Raw genomic sequence first — 14,870 nt, 5'->3', positions numbered from 1 at the left:
CCCCTCCATAGGGTCACAGCAGCCCCTGACTCTCCCTGTTCCCCTCCACAGGTCACAGTAGCCCCTGACTCTCCCCATCCCCTCCATAGGGTCCCAGCAGCCCCTGACTCTCCCCATCCCCTCCATAGGGTCCCAGCAGCCCCTGACCCTTCCTGTTCCCCTCCACAGGTCCCAGCAGCCCCTGACCCTTCCTGTTCCCCTCCACAGGTCCCAGCAGCCCCTGACCCTTCCTGTTCCCCTCCACAGGTCATAGCAGCCCCTGACTCTCCCCATCCCCTCCATAAGGTCACAGCAGCCCCAAGCCTCCCTGTCCCCTCCACAGGTCACAGCAGCCCCTGACCTTAGAAAAGCTTGTGTTGACTCCATGTGTCAACACTTTCTCTAGGAGCTGTCTGAGCAGCCCCTGACCCTCCCCAGCCCCTCCACAGGGTCACAGCAGCCCAAGGCTCAGGGACCCTGAACCTAAAGAGGTAAGTTACAACATGACATCCCTGCTGAAAACCTGAGTAGGGGGCTATTAACATGCCCTCTTCTGTACGGGTGAGAGCAGCAGGGTTCTGAACACACATTTCCCAACTTCCTGTGCTCTTGGAAAAGCCCAGAGAGAATGAAGGTAGCCAGTCCTGAGCCCTCAAAGTGTGGTGCCATGGTCAGAAACCACAATGGACTTCAAGAGCCTTCCAGCCTCTGCTAGGAAGAGCCAGCCTGCTTCTGATTGACTCTGATATGCATGAGGCCAAATAAGACAGCAGAGTTTAAAGTCCTGGGATGTACACTGGTGATAACATTTGATAACCCAGCTTCAAAGATTGATTAAATATTATGGAGTGAGTCTCCAACCTGATCAGAGGGGATATGGCTATGCTCTGGGAAAGGTCAAGTGAAGAGCCATTAGAAATGGTCATTGCTATTACCAAAACCCTCAGGCCCATCCTGTAAACAAGGGGACGTGGGGACACACAGACAGCTCCTAGAGAAAGTGTTGAGACATGGAGTAAACACAAGCTTTTCTAAGGTCACAGGATGAGTCAGTGACCGACGAGTCATCTGTCTTTGCCTCAATAAATTTCCCCACTTAGTGAGTTTGGACAGCTCAAAGACAGCTTTAGTGCAAATAAACAAGCTTGTCCACAGTTGAACACACTAGCAAGAGGTAGCATACTCTGGCCCAGTGTCATTTCCTCCTCCCTGTTTCTATAAAAAGCACCCCCAGAAATTTTAAGCTGCAGTAGAATCAATTAACAGACCAAATACTGGAAGCCTATTTCAAATAGAAGGCAAAGTTTTAATGTGAATGCTGCTCCCTCAAGTTCAGCTGTCTCCCTTCTGCCATTCTCTACAAGTCCCCCCCAAACAGCTCTCCAAATAAGTCAAAGGACTTTGACCCTTTTCTTCCTCTGGTGAGTAAAGCTCTGCTCCCTACCAAGCTGATGGCTCAGCTCTCAGAGGCACCTCAGTCCCTCATGCAGCAGAGCTCTTGGTGGGTCGGCCCCTGGCCTCTCCAAACATGCTTGGACATGGCCGCACCCTACGTGTGCAGCAAGCCAGGAACCAAGGGGGAAAAAGAGAATAAATACGGAGTACCTTGTGCAGTTCCTCCTCAGTGAATGCCAGATGTTATTCATTACTACATGGGCAATTCACACTCCCGAAAATCGTTCAAATAAAGCACTTCCTTTTAATTTAATTAAGAGCCTACCACTAGATAGGTAAGGCCCTGGGGGCAGGCCCTGGGGAGAACAGCAAGACAAATATAATTTGATGTCTGCCTCTAGAAAATATAGGATTTAGGGAGGAGACAGACGGAAATACAAGGCATATCAAGGGAAGGGGGGACAAAATTCTGGACGATCGTAGAGGAGAGAAGATTCTCTCTCTCTGGTAAGATGGGGCAAGTAGAACAGGGGGAGTCAGAAGACAGGGTGGGACTTCTGTCACTGGACAGGTGGCAAGGCCACTCCCTAAGAAGGGAAGCAGCTGGGGCAGAATAGGGCATGCTCCCCTCAGGGATGGCTGGTTAGAAAGAGAAATGAGAGGAGGAACCAGAAATCAGGCTGGAAAAGGAAACCAAGGAACATTCGTAACAGCTTTGACGTCAAGGAGGACCAGTGAGAGGACTACAGTGGCACTCCACATCCCACTATACTGCTCAGACGGGAGGGTGGCTCTGTGCAGCGCCAAGGAGGAAGCAGGCATGAGCCAGTGCGAGGGTGTGCAGCGCAGTGGGCATTCGGGACGCGGAGGAGACCTGAAATAGCTGCCTCCCCCAGGGTGAGGGCTGGCACAAGGCCGCAGAGGGTTAGTGACATTGCTGTCCGCGTCCTCTCTCTAGTAGGTGTGTGATTGGAGTTTCTGTCATAAATCTCACCCTGAGTACAATCTGGAGACAGGGCTTCATAGGAGGACAGCTGCACGTCTAATTTTAGGTTCATGCTGGAGAAGTAGGGCAGGATTAATCTCCACAGGAGGGACAAGGCATAGTGGAACAACACTGGGCATCTGCTGCCACCAAAGGCTCCCGGAATAACTCTCAATAGCTTGCTCGTGTTTGGAGGATGCTGCCCAGCAGAGCTGCCCTGTCCCCTGACATGCGCTTCATCCCCTTCCTGCCAGACCCCCGATACAGGTTCAGGCATCCAAGCGGAGGTGAGCAGAATGCATTTGGGTACACGCCTCAGTTGCTAGTTTGGGGATGGAGTTCGGGACAGAAGATAGAAGGGGCAGGAGTATCCATTCCCACATTCACCTCTGCATCCCGGTCTGTGACAGGCAACTGGTACCAGACGAAGAGGGTCTGGCTGCCAATAAGCAGAGATGGGGAAAGGTCCACCAAACTTTATTTGTCAGAAGGCCAGCCGTTCCACAGAATGGCGAGAGTAGTCTCTCCAAGACTGTTCTGTTCTTCCATTTCTAAAACCACGGATTTATACATGAAAGTTCAAAGTAAAAACAATGTTAATCTTTATCTTAAACAACAATGATCAGGCTCAGCGCCTGTAGCACTGTGGTTACGGCACCAGCCACATACACTGAGGGTGGCAGGTTTGAACCTGGCCCTGGCCAACTAAACAACAACGGCAACTGCAACAAAAAATAGCCAGGTGTTGTGGCGGACGCCTGTAGACCCAACTACTTGGGAGGCTAAGGCAAAAGAATTGCCTAAGCCCAAGAGCTTGAGGTTGCTGTGAGCTGTGATGCCACAGCACCCTACCTATGGCAACACAGTGAGACTCTGTCTCAAAAGAAAAGAAAAAACAATAATCAGCATAATCTAAGACCCAAAACAACATTCCAAATTCAAAAAGTAGTCTCTTCATTGCCCTAGATAACTCAAGATATACACTTTTAGGTTAAAGCTGAATTCACAAAACAATAAGAATGGGAGATACGAGGTGAAGGTCAGGCAGGACCTTAACTGACCAGACCAGCATGTCACATAGGCCCTAGCCTGACCCATTCCATCTTATTCTCACTACATATGTGTTTACAACCAGATATATCGAATAATATTCATATTAATAACGATTAACAGTGCTATAGGCTATCAAAGCTCACAAGGTTTTTAAATGTTATTTTTTAATGTCCCCAACAGATCTAGAAGGTAAGACTAGAAATGCACATGTTAAGAAATTTCGAAGTCCATCAGGCAAAGTCAAATGAATCACCAGGGAATCATCTAGAAGGGGAATTATGGGACAGGTCGTCCAATTTCAGCACTTTTGTTCTTATCTTGCCGTTGAGGAGTGAGGGGAAGGTGGACAGCAACCGAGGGAGGACATACTTAGCTTGTGAGAGGAAATGGCCATTCCAGGGAGGCGAAAGACTCCCCTACCGTTAGGCAAATTGTTCCATGGGAATGAGCCATTTAGATGGTAAAAGAAATTTAAGCAAACTTAACTGCTTATGATTCTCTTACCTATGAAGGTTTTAGAAATAAAATGCTGGTAATAGGACTGGGTAAGCTACTCCAGTGGAGGCTTAAGAGCTGAGGCTCATGTATCAGACAGGGCTTAAATCCCGGCTCTTTCGCTTAAAACCCAGCATGTTACTTAACTTCTCTCAGTTTCAATTTCTTTTCCTGTAAAATTGGGGACAGTAATAGCACCTGCCTGGCAGAGGAGAGGAGAGGCTTAAAGGAGATAATGCATCCTGAGAGCTCAGCACGGTGCAGGGCACCTACTAAACACCGAGGAAGGGCCAGCTCTACTGTGACGGGTGGAGGAAAAGCCTCTCCTCCACGGAGGTTAGGTTTCAACCTGGCGTGTGGCTGAAGAAGGGGAACCATCTTGCCCCAAATTGACAGGATGAACCAGACATGCAGAAATATGCCTGAAGCTCTTTTTTGTTGTTGTTAGAAGCACCCCACTCTCGTTAATCCCCGTTTTCCAACACCCTAATCAGATCCATGCCTGAATTCAACTCCTTTTGCAGGAGGAAAAGAAGGCAATAAAGATAGCAGCTAGTGAGAGTTCATGAGAAGGAGACTGAATGACAAAGACCAATAAAACCTATCAAGACCTCAGAAGAGAGGGGCCTCTGTGCCTTGAGACTGTGAGCTGGAAAGGGCTTCCTAGGGAAGCCTGCTAAACAACACAGCATTCAGCTGGCAAGGAAGAGTGACCGAGTGAGACTTGTATGTGGGTGAGCCCGTCAGACATCACATAGATTTTCACACAGTGTAAGGGAAGCAACCAGATATTCCTAAACTTCTAAACAGCTGAATTGTGACAGCATCAGATTCGAAGAGGCCTTGTGAATAAAGCACAGAAAGATAAAGTTCATGGATTGGTGACCAAAGGACACACTGAGATTGCAGATATCCGCAGCAAAGGCCTGCCTGCATACATTGTAAAAATGAGACATGGTGGCCAGGCACAGTGGCTCACGCCTGCAATCCTAGCCCTCGGGAGACAGAGGCAGGTGGGCTGCTTGAGCTTAGGAGTTCAAGTCCAACCCAAACAAGAGTGAGACTCCCGTCCCTACTAAAAATAGAAAAACTCACTGAGCATAATGGCACACACCTGTAGTCCCAGCTATTCAGGAGGCTGAGGCAAGAGGATTGCTCAAACCCAAGAGTTGGAGGTTGCTATGAGCTATGACACCACGGCACTCTACCTAGGGTGACAGAGTGACTCTCTCTCAAAAAAAAAAAAAAGAGAGAGAGAGACATGACCAAGTCACACATATCCAAATAGACACAAGATCAGTGAGAACAAACTGTGCTTGCCAGTTGACACCTTGACATTATCATAGCTTTTCAGAATGCAGAGGCCCGGGAGGAGAGGGAGAGGAGTGAAAACTCAGAATGAATCAAAGAATCACTAATTTGACTTAGATTCCTGACAAAATGTGAATTTATATGTTTTGTTATTTGGAATAAATGGAAGTTTAAGACAAAAATAAAGTATAATTACCAAAAAGTAAAGGAAGTTAATTTTTTTTTTTTTGTCCCTGAGTTTGTGACTCTACAAGTCCTACACCTACTAGATGAAGGCACCTTCCTAGGATTTACCTGAATTCTACTTTGCAATAAATTCACGCTGAAGCGGAGAGGTTTCCAAAATGACATATAGAGAACCTGACCCACACCAAAAAAGGTAGCCTCCAAGGGGAAAAAAAGACAGTTCTCCAGCCAAATCAGTTTTGGAACTGAATGTACTACATAATCCTGATATCTGGATACCCCTTAATATCCCATAAAACTGAATATCTCAGATAGTCTCAAAGTGTGTTGGCTTTTCAAAGGTTCTGAACAGACTTATACTACATAGTAAAGAAACTAATTTATTTGATGAGAGGTTGTTGTTGTTGCTGTTAACTGAAATACAATATATTTCACTCTAGGAAATGCTGGTGTAGAGAACTGCAGGTGAGAATGGATGATAATGGCATTACCATGGTGACCCAAGAGAAAAATAATCAGGTGGAACATGAGCCTAAGATTGATGCTGGGATGCAGAAAATATCATGGCTGAGCATGGAAATGCTACTTGCCAAATGACCCCATATATCTTGGAAATTGTCTGAATTTCTTCTAATACTCTTTCAAGGTCCTAGCTGAGTCACTCCCATAAATGATGGATCTTAATGGTTCTGAATATCTCTAAAGCCTTCATGTCTAACCATCTCCCTTTTTAACTTGGTGATTCACTCCACTTCGGCAAGCACAGGCAGACAGAATAGGCTGAGTTTCATTTTCCAATCATAAAAATATATCTCAAGATCAGCACACAACCATGATGGACTATTATAAGACCCAGATCTCATATCAGAAGTTTAGCTTGCCAACTCTTTAGAGACCCAATCATTTCTGGACTGTCTTTTGAGAACTATACTCATTTATGGTAAATTGGCTGTGAGTAAAAAGTATACACCTGAAGGCTTTAAGGAAACAAACATGGGGTTTGAGTAAAAGAGATCTGGATGCAAATCTCAACCATACCGTCTCCTAGCACCATGACCTTGGATGAGGCTCACTCCATATTTTAGCTTCCTCTTCTGCAAATGAGAATATTAATGCACGCATTTAGGGTTGTTACAAGAATGATAGGAAATGACTCATGGGTGGGGAGGGATGTAAGCTGAGAAGGGATAAAGACATTTTGGTATTTCTCCAAGGCGGGGGGACATCATCGAAACTGAACTGGAAACATTATGAAAATACATATGAGTGGTCTCCATCTCTCTCCACCTGTTACAAAGAAAGCAGAAATTCTACGAAGGGACTCTGTACCTGATTGTTCGTGTCCGCTTCCGGGTATAAGGGGTAAGGATCTCAAAAATCAGTTCCATTGCTCCATTGATTCCCAGCATGGCTCCCGTGGTGACTGAAAAAGACAAGAGCGCAGCAGTTATGGTCACAAGTGGGCGGGTTCCGGTTCAGTACAACTTGGATTGGCTTCTTTAAAACAATAAGGGGCAACCTTAATAAACAAGATCATTCCCTTTCTTTTCCACCCAGGCAGTAAGCTCCCTTACAACTTCCATGCTAGGATCTCCCGAAGGAAGAATCCACTCTTCCTGCCCAGAGATAACGAGCCTGGGAAATCTTTGCCTTTTTGCTCAATTGACACAGTCATGGACAAGAATAATAGAAACTGATCAGATCAATAAAGCCTCTGATGTCATTCCTGTTTCCAAAGATGCCCCAGCCTCTCTGCAATATCTCCAATACCCTCTCCACTCAGGAAATCACTTCAGGACAAGTTCTGGGCATGTCAGAAACTAAGAGGAATGCACAGGACATAACATGTGGCCAGTCCAGCAGGAGCAAACATTTCAGGGGCAGAAGGAGAGAGCGTTGTATCTTCCAAGGGGTGACTCTCTTCTCCCTTCCCTCCACCGCACTGAGGTTTTTAAAACAAAGACCCAGGAACATCTTGTGCTTACCAGGCTCATTCTGAGAAATGTGGGGAAGAACAAGAAGTCTCAGAGAAGCAAAGAGAGGGTGGAGAAGAAGGGTGGCTTCTCCTGACTAGCTCCAAGGCTCAGAAAAGGAGGCTAAATGCAAATCTGGAGGCTCCGATATCATCATCCCAGCACAATCTATCAGACAGAGACAGGCTGAAGCCTTAGCTATCACAGAGAGCGTGTGCTCCTGGAACGACCTCCATGCATGTGTTCCTCCTGAGGCCAGTGCAGGCAGTAAGTATCTCGATCAAAATTCAAGGGTTGGCATCCTAGTCCTGCTCACCAATTGTCCACTCTATGGCTACTAAGTCCTTACTTCTAAATAGGCAAAACATACTGGAGGAAACTGTTGGCAAATGCTTCAACAAAATTCTGGTTGAATTGCATTAGGGAGGGGATGAATTTAAGAACGCCACTTCTGACATGGAAGACTTCAGGCTTGTTTGGAAGGCAGAGAAGATAACAATGAGAAATTCTCTCTGAGTTCATCCTTACTGGGTGTCTGTCCAAGATCCGGCCTCTGACAGCTCTATACTCACCCTCAGGGCCATCTGAGAGTTTCCAAAGGGTTCATTGGCTCTCCAAGACCTACTATGTTCCCAGGCAACTCCTGAGATTAGCAGCTGTTTAGAAAGCTTTCTGGAACCCTTCTGGAAAGCTTTCTGAATTCATCAATTCACTGTAGGGAAAGTAACCCCCAGGCTTTGTGAACTTGCCTAGCCTCTCATCAGTACAGTCGGTGTATAGAAAATGACAGGATAAATTTTAAAAATATCCCATGAAATGGTTAGTTGGAACCATCAATGTGTGAGCTTAGAATATGAGACAAATGGCCACCTCCTCACACCCACAAGCAAATCCCAGGATCTCTCAGAGCTCACGCAGAAAGAACTTTTCTGAATTCTCCACAACCACCACATATCATAAGGAAGGCAAGTTATTCAGCCTAATTATTCTTTAGGAACCATGCCTTACTTCAAATCTTGTGCTGCTGGCAAGCTCCAGACGGGGGTGGCCTACCTTCTGTCTACTCATTAATGAGAGGTGTCCTTATGCAAAGCCACAGATCCTCTTTTCCTTTACAAGAGATATACAGAATAGTTCGTACAGAAACATTTAGCCTTTCTCAAATACTTTCTGATTTTCTGGTCAATATATATAAAATGGGTGAACGGGGCTCTATCTGTGAACAAGAAGTCAAGCCTGTCTCCCATTATTCTGCAGTAGGACTTCCTCTTTAAGGGTCCTGCATGTTTACGAATAGAATTAACCAATGAAAATCAGATTATTTTAGTAGTTCTTAGGATATTTAGGGGGAAAGTTACCTATATATTTCCTATATATGTAGTCATCCTGTTATTTCAAAAGACCAAGGGAAAAGAGTAGGGCGGGGAAAAGAAACGGATCAAGTTCACTCTTAAACACCTTCTTATTATCCCATCTCCAAGTCTATGAGCTCTGTATGGGCTGAACAGTGTCCTCTCCAAAATTCATATACTAAGCCCTCATCCCAAGTACCTCGGCATATGACTGTGTTTGGAGACAGGCTTTTTAAAGTGGCAATTCGTTTAGGAAGCCATTAGCGTGAGCCCTAATCAAATCCGACTTGTGCTCTTAGACGAGGAGGAACTTTAGAGTCACACAGAGACACCAAGGATACACAACATGGGGGAGAGGCCACGTGAGGACTCAGGGGAAAGACAGCCACCCAGAGGCCGAGGAGAGAGGCCTTGGGAGGACCCAGACCTGCTCACAGTCTGATCTCACACTTTCAGCCTTCAGAGAAAATAAAAATGTCTGTTGTTTGAGCCATACAGACTGTGGTCTTTTGTTACAGCAGCCCTAGCAGGCTAACAGTAATAATGATCACGACCATAATTTTCTAAAGGATGAAACTGAGGTGAGAAGGGTTAAGTACTCATGTTACATGACTCATAAGAAATAGAATCAGAGTCACACTCAGGTCCTTCTGGCTCCAAGCCACATTCTCTCCCCTACAGAGTATATTACATCTAAATAATTGTCACTTTCATCCCACAGGAACGGGGCTCACAAAGGAGAAATGAAAGTCTGCGCTGGTTACATGTGAGATAGGAGGTATAGAATCTAATCTATTAATAAAAAATGTCTCCATATGGAATAGAATTAACATGAGTTTTGGAGTTGGAAATTCAGCCCTCATGACTTTTTATCTGCGTGAATTCAAGCAATTGCTTCCCTCTTCTAAACTTATTTTTCTAAGCCATAAAACTGAGGGTCTCAATTCAGAATTGTTATGATAATTAGAAATAACTCCAATTAGGAGAGGCAAATAGGCATCAACCCACATGCTATGATGTACCTAGCAGTTACTGGAAGGGCCATAAAGAGAAAGATCATGAGAGTAAAAAAAATTGGCAAAGGATGTTGCAATCAATGAGTAACTTCAATGATCCAGTAGAGAGGTTTGCAATAGGAGGGTCATCATGACAAACACACATAACACCTCCTTGACTAGGAGAAGGACTAAATAAAGTCTGGCCTTTTCCTGCCACAGGTTGTTTGCACCGTGTAGTTCCAATAGGAAAGTTTGGAACCTATAACATGTGCCCCCCAAGGAAAAACAGTATCAAAGGACAGACTCAAGACTTCCACCTGCCCAAAGGGCAAAAGAATAAACAACTTTTCACCTCCACGTCTCCAGATCCTCAGTCTCCTCTACATATATCTGGTCATCTCTCCCCCCGGTGTCCTCTTTCCAACCAGACCCCTGCATGGTTTCCAGGGGTCTCAGCCCAGGTATTAAACCCAACCCAAGGAGCCGCCACAGAGACACTTACCACTGGAGGCAAACACACGCAAGGCCCAGAGACAGTGGAGAAGGTTCTGGCTGTCACACAGGTTTTTCCTGGCCAGAATCAAGGTCACATCAAGTGCTTCCAGTTCCAGTGCCTTTTGGCCAAACTTTTTATCTGAGAAGACAAATCAATCTATCTTAGTTGCACTTCACATCGATTCTGCGGACCATACAATGTGAGGAATAGAAGAAGGGGAAGATGGTAGAGAAGGGGAGATAATCATAGCCAGACACTTTTCAGACATATTTAGTTAAAAAAAAAAAAAAGTGCTGCTAAATATGTCCCCACTAGAAGCAAATGAATCAGAAGAACTAATTCGGGATACACATATTTACATGAATGCTGGTGGGCTGTATGACTCTCAAGCCCCTATATTTAGGTTGACCTCATACACGAACTACAGTTTACTTGGGAATAAAGTTCTTTTAAGAAAAGTCTAGTGTTAAGAATTCTTAAGAGACACAACATTCGAATGCATTGTGTGTGAACTCTGATGGGATCCTGCTTTGAACAGGTCTACAGAAGACAAATGGGAACACTTGGACAAATTGGAGAGAATATAAATTATACACGTATTTTTAATTTTATTAGAGTTGTAATAATAGGGTTGTGGTTATGCAGGAAAACGTCTCTCTTTTCAAACAAATGCCCTTGAAAGGATCTAGAAGCAAAATGCTATCTGTAATTTTTTAAATATTTTAAATAAAAAGTAGATGGAGGAAATATGAAAAAATGTTAAGAATGTTAAATCTAAGTTTCAGGAATGTAAGAGAATTTTCATAATAAAAAGTCAAAGCGTACTTTAAGAAAATAAAATTTTCTCTTCTAATGTTTCTAAGTGATTGCCCTAAAGAACCTGACATCTGATGTTCTAGAAAAGTCACTATTACCTTAACAATCAGAAAGTAAACATAGAAAACAAGGTTAAAGCGTCTTTTATTCTATGTTCCTTGTTCCCACTGTGACACCAGGTGACTATGCCACCCATCACATTTGTCTGTGTCCTATTCAAAGTGTGATGCCCAAGTCGTCACACTTATTTTTGCAGGTAGGAATACATCACTCATCAGACTTCTCATAGGTAGAAATGCATAAAGGAGAGACAATATCTTAAACCTGGTTTACCAATATTTACCTCAGAACCAAGGATGCTAGCAAAGAGATTGTGATCAACCCTACATAACCCATGCTCTTCATGAGAAAAGAGATACTGGTTTTTTCTGGGACACGCTTCACAGATGCTGGCCAATGCCAGGTCCTCCGTCATTATCTGTGGAATGCTTATGGGACTCAAAGTGGAGATCCAAACATTGGAAGAAAATAGTGTTCCAGAGCCCCTGGCCCATGGCTGCCGCTGCTAGCATGGGACATCAAAGATCAGTTTTTCAAAGGACCTAAGCTTCTCATTGGTGACCTATAACAGACTCATCACACAACTAAAGCTTAACTGTTATGACCAGTTAGTGAGGTTTACACGAGTCCTGGGTGTCAGTGTTTTAAACTGTGCTCCAAGAAGTTCTAGGGTTCTAGGTAGGTTTGGGAGTTCATCTCTGGGGAGAAATGACTCTGGGCCTACATGCGGAGAACTCTAGGCCTCTCCCCCATCTTCCTTTCAACCAAGGATGTGCCACTTCTGTGTGATTTATCATGGTGAGGTGAATGGACAGTGGTCCCCAAATGTCCACCCAGAACCTCAGAAAGTTATCTTATTTGGAAATAAGATCTCTGCAGATTAATTACCTAACATTAAGTCATACAGAAAAGAATGGGCGTTAAATCTTATGACCAATGTCCTCATACAAAGAGGAGAGGACCCAGAAGAGAACACCATGTGAAGATGGGGCAAAGAATGGAGCGATCAACTACGAGCCAGGAAACGCCATGGATGACTGGCAGTGCCTGCAGCCGGGAGAAGGGCGTGGAACTGATTCTCCCTCAGAGCCTCGGGAAGAAACCAGCCCAGCAGTCCTGACCTCCAAAATGGTGAGAGGATAAATTTCTGTTGTGTTAAGCCATCCACTTTGTGGCAATTTGTTATGGCAGCTCTAGGAAATGAACAAAGTTATATATAATGGATTGTCACATCAGGCAATTTTCACATAGACATATTCTGTTTATTTTTAAAATAATTAAACGCTTAATTGGAATATCTCCCATCTTTCCTCCACACCCATGTAGCCCATGCCTGCTCTGAGTACCCTCTTAGGCACCATAACCCTTGGATTAGGTGACATCTAAGTCAGCAAAATTACCCTCTTATGGGGCTTGTCCTGCCACCACTACCAAGGTGTCCAGAACTTTCCTGCCACTTCCTCCCTGTACTTCCCCACCAGTTTCCCAAATTGATCACATGATAACAACCTCAGAAGTACCTCTTCAGTCATCTTGGGTCTTGGGGTGTGCGTACCTCTTAGGCCAACTTTGGCCAGCAGCCGGAAGAGAGGCAGGAGGATGTCATAGTCTGGAGGGGCTGTCCTCGCTGTGTCCACCAGGGTCTGCAGAAGGGCCTCACTGCCACCCTTGCTGATCATGTAGTACATCCTCCGGTCTGTGCCTGAGGGGGACCCAGAGGAAGGATAAGCCACAAATAATAACCCTCGTCTTCCCTGCGGTGGAAGACAGATCTCACAGCTAGAGACAGAGCAGGCAGTGTTTCATTTCACCCCAGAAAACAAAATCATGTAGTTCTTGAAATGACTTGGGTTAAAGTTGTTCCATTAAGGAAGAGAAGAGGTGTGTGAAATGGGGAAATAGTAGAATATTTAAGAAACTGAGTGTATTCCCCTGAAGCAGCTGTAATAAATAGAGTCTAGAATCCACTTAACTGAGAATCTGTTGAATTTTTCGTTTCTGTGCGACGTGTGTGTACATGTATATGCATATGTAAAGACACATACAGGCTTATAGGTGCTTAATAGAAGAGGGAATCCCAACATCCCTTTGCTGTAGGTTTGTATCATCTCTAATAGGGTTTGGGATGTTAGCCTCATCTGGAATAATTTTTTTGATGCTATAATTTTTTTTGTGTTGGCCTTCAGAAACTGATGGGAGAAAAATATGGAAACTACTGAAGTAAGCCCTTGAGAAACAAATATCCAATCATCCTATCCAGGGAATTTTGAAGAGGTTCTGGGGTTATGATCAGCTACTCATCTTTCTACCTAAGAACAAATTTGAACAGGAACCTCCCCCATCTTGCCCTAGGAAAAGCTCAAAAGCACTGATTACCTTTCCACTTGGCCCTGTGTGCACCAGGCATGGTTGACCTAAACAAGATGGCCAGCAAGCTGGACCTTACCATAGTAGAAGCTCTGATTTTTCATCCTCATAAAAAGTAGCATTCTTTATAAAAGAGAGCAGTTATCACCACCTATGTCAGAGGGCGAACTCCAAAGTTGCATTCTAAGAGTTTCAGACCCCACTAGACAAATTGCAGACAGCACTGTCCCAAAAGATAAGTGGCCTCACCCACAAAGGTAAACTCACTCAAAAGACTACAGGGAAGTCACACTAGTAGTGGAGGGCAGCACAGCCTGTGGAATTATTCCTCTTGCAACTTTATCCTTGAGGCCCCATGGCTTTGGAGTATCACTTATTTTGGGTATGGCCTGTGTGGTGTTAACATTTCTTTCTAATGTAACGTGGCTGGCGCACACAGAGATGCAAGTTGAGGGAATGTTGGGCTGTCCTACAACCTCAGCGGGAACTTGAGCTGATAAAGGCACGTGCCAGTATCTGAGCTGATTCCAGGGTAGTGAATTCTGCCCTCTTACCTTCACAACCTGGTGCCTACCATGCCTCCACGACCAGCACCTGCCTCTTATTTCTGTCTCCACCTGACATATATAAGGGGTCTGCCCATACTTGGCTCTCCTAAATGGGCTACAGTGTAAGGGAGGAAGGGGGTAGAACTGCAGAGGGGTAGCTGTCCCTCGGGAGAGCTCAGAGATGGGTGGGCACAGGCCCCTGGAGGTTCTTGGCCTCATAGATCAGAAACCATAGATCACCACACAGAGTCTAACTTCCTCCTAAGTTTGGGTCCCCATAGGGCGGGTGACAAGACTGAAAAGCCCAGGTATAATCAGTCCAGTTTGTTCTGGGTCTTATTAACCTTAAAGAAAAAAGATGGGCTAATGCTTCTGTGTGTCATAGGAAACTGGAGCTAGAGCAACCCCCAGGCCACAGAGTTTCCTAGAGAGACTGTAACCAGCCGGCTCCCACATGCATCAAGTACGGGGACGAGAGCGTGGCCCACTCACCCACAGAAAGCAGATCTCCGAGGACTTTGAGGATGGTCAGGATGGATTCCTTGTCAGAGGAGCTCTGCAGTGAGAACAGAAGCAGCCATTTAAGAAAAAACATAAGACAGAGGAGGCAGGATGGTCCTGGCTGCACGTGAAGTGGTAGAACCATTCTTCTCCCCATGGAGAAGCACTCACTGCAGGAAAAGGATGCATGAGGGGCTCACACTCAGTAAAGAACCCAGAGGCTGGGCCTCCAGATGTGCTCTGCAGACCCCTCTTCAGGGACCTGTCTTATAGGAACATTGGCAAGGTGAACACAAGACTAAACTGATAATTTACACAGGGAAGGGAGGCCTTGTGGACCAGGGTGGCACAGAAA

At 45.1% G+C, this 14,870-nt stretch overlaps 1 protein-coding gene across 1 annotated transcript in view; it reads right to left on the bottom strand.

Annotated features, from left to right (window-relative positions):
- Positions 1-14,660, bottom strand: part of AGBL1 (ATP/GTP binding protein like 1) — a 581,937-nt gene extending 567,277 nt beyond the window's left edge. Inside the window, exons 1-4 of the mRNA XM_023512636.1 lie at positions 14,507-14,660; positions 12,655-12,801; positions 10,230-10,361; positions 6,734-6,827 (exon numbers count right to left, since the gene is read on the bottom strand). Coding sequence (XP_023368404.1) covers positions 6,734-6,827; positions 10,230-10,361; positions 12,655-12,801; positions 14,507-14,660 — 527 coding nt within the window. The remainder of the gene's footprint in view (positions 1-6,733; positions 6,828-10,229; positions 10,362-12,654; positions 12,802-14,506) is intronic.
- Positions 14,661-14,870: the final 210 nt, after the last annotated feature.

The sequence above is a fragment of the Otolemur garnettii genome, unplaced genomic scaffold (assembly GCF_000181295.1).
Source record: "Otolemur garnettii isolate 467f Iridium unplaced genomic scaffold, OtoGar3 scaffold00029, whole genome shotgun sequence".
In the NCBI taxonomy this organism is placed as follows: domain Eukaryota; kingdom Metazoa; phylum Chordata; class Mammalia; order Primates; family Galagidae; genus Otolemur; species Otolemur garnettii.
The sequence above is the reverse complement of the archived record's forward strand: the minus strand, read 5'-3'. Positions and strand labels throughout refer to the sequence as shown.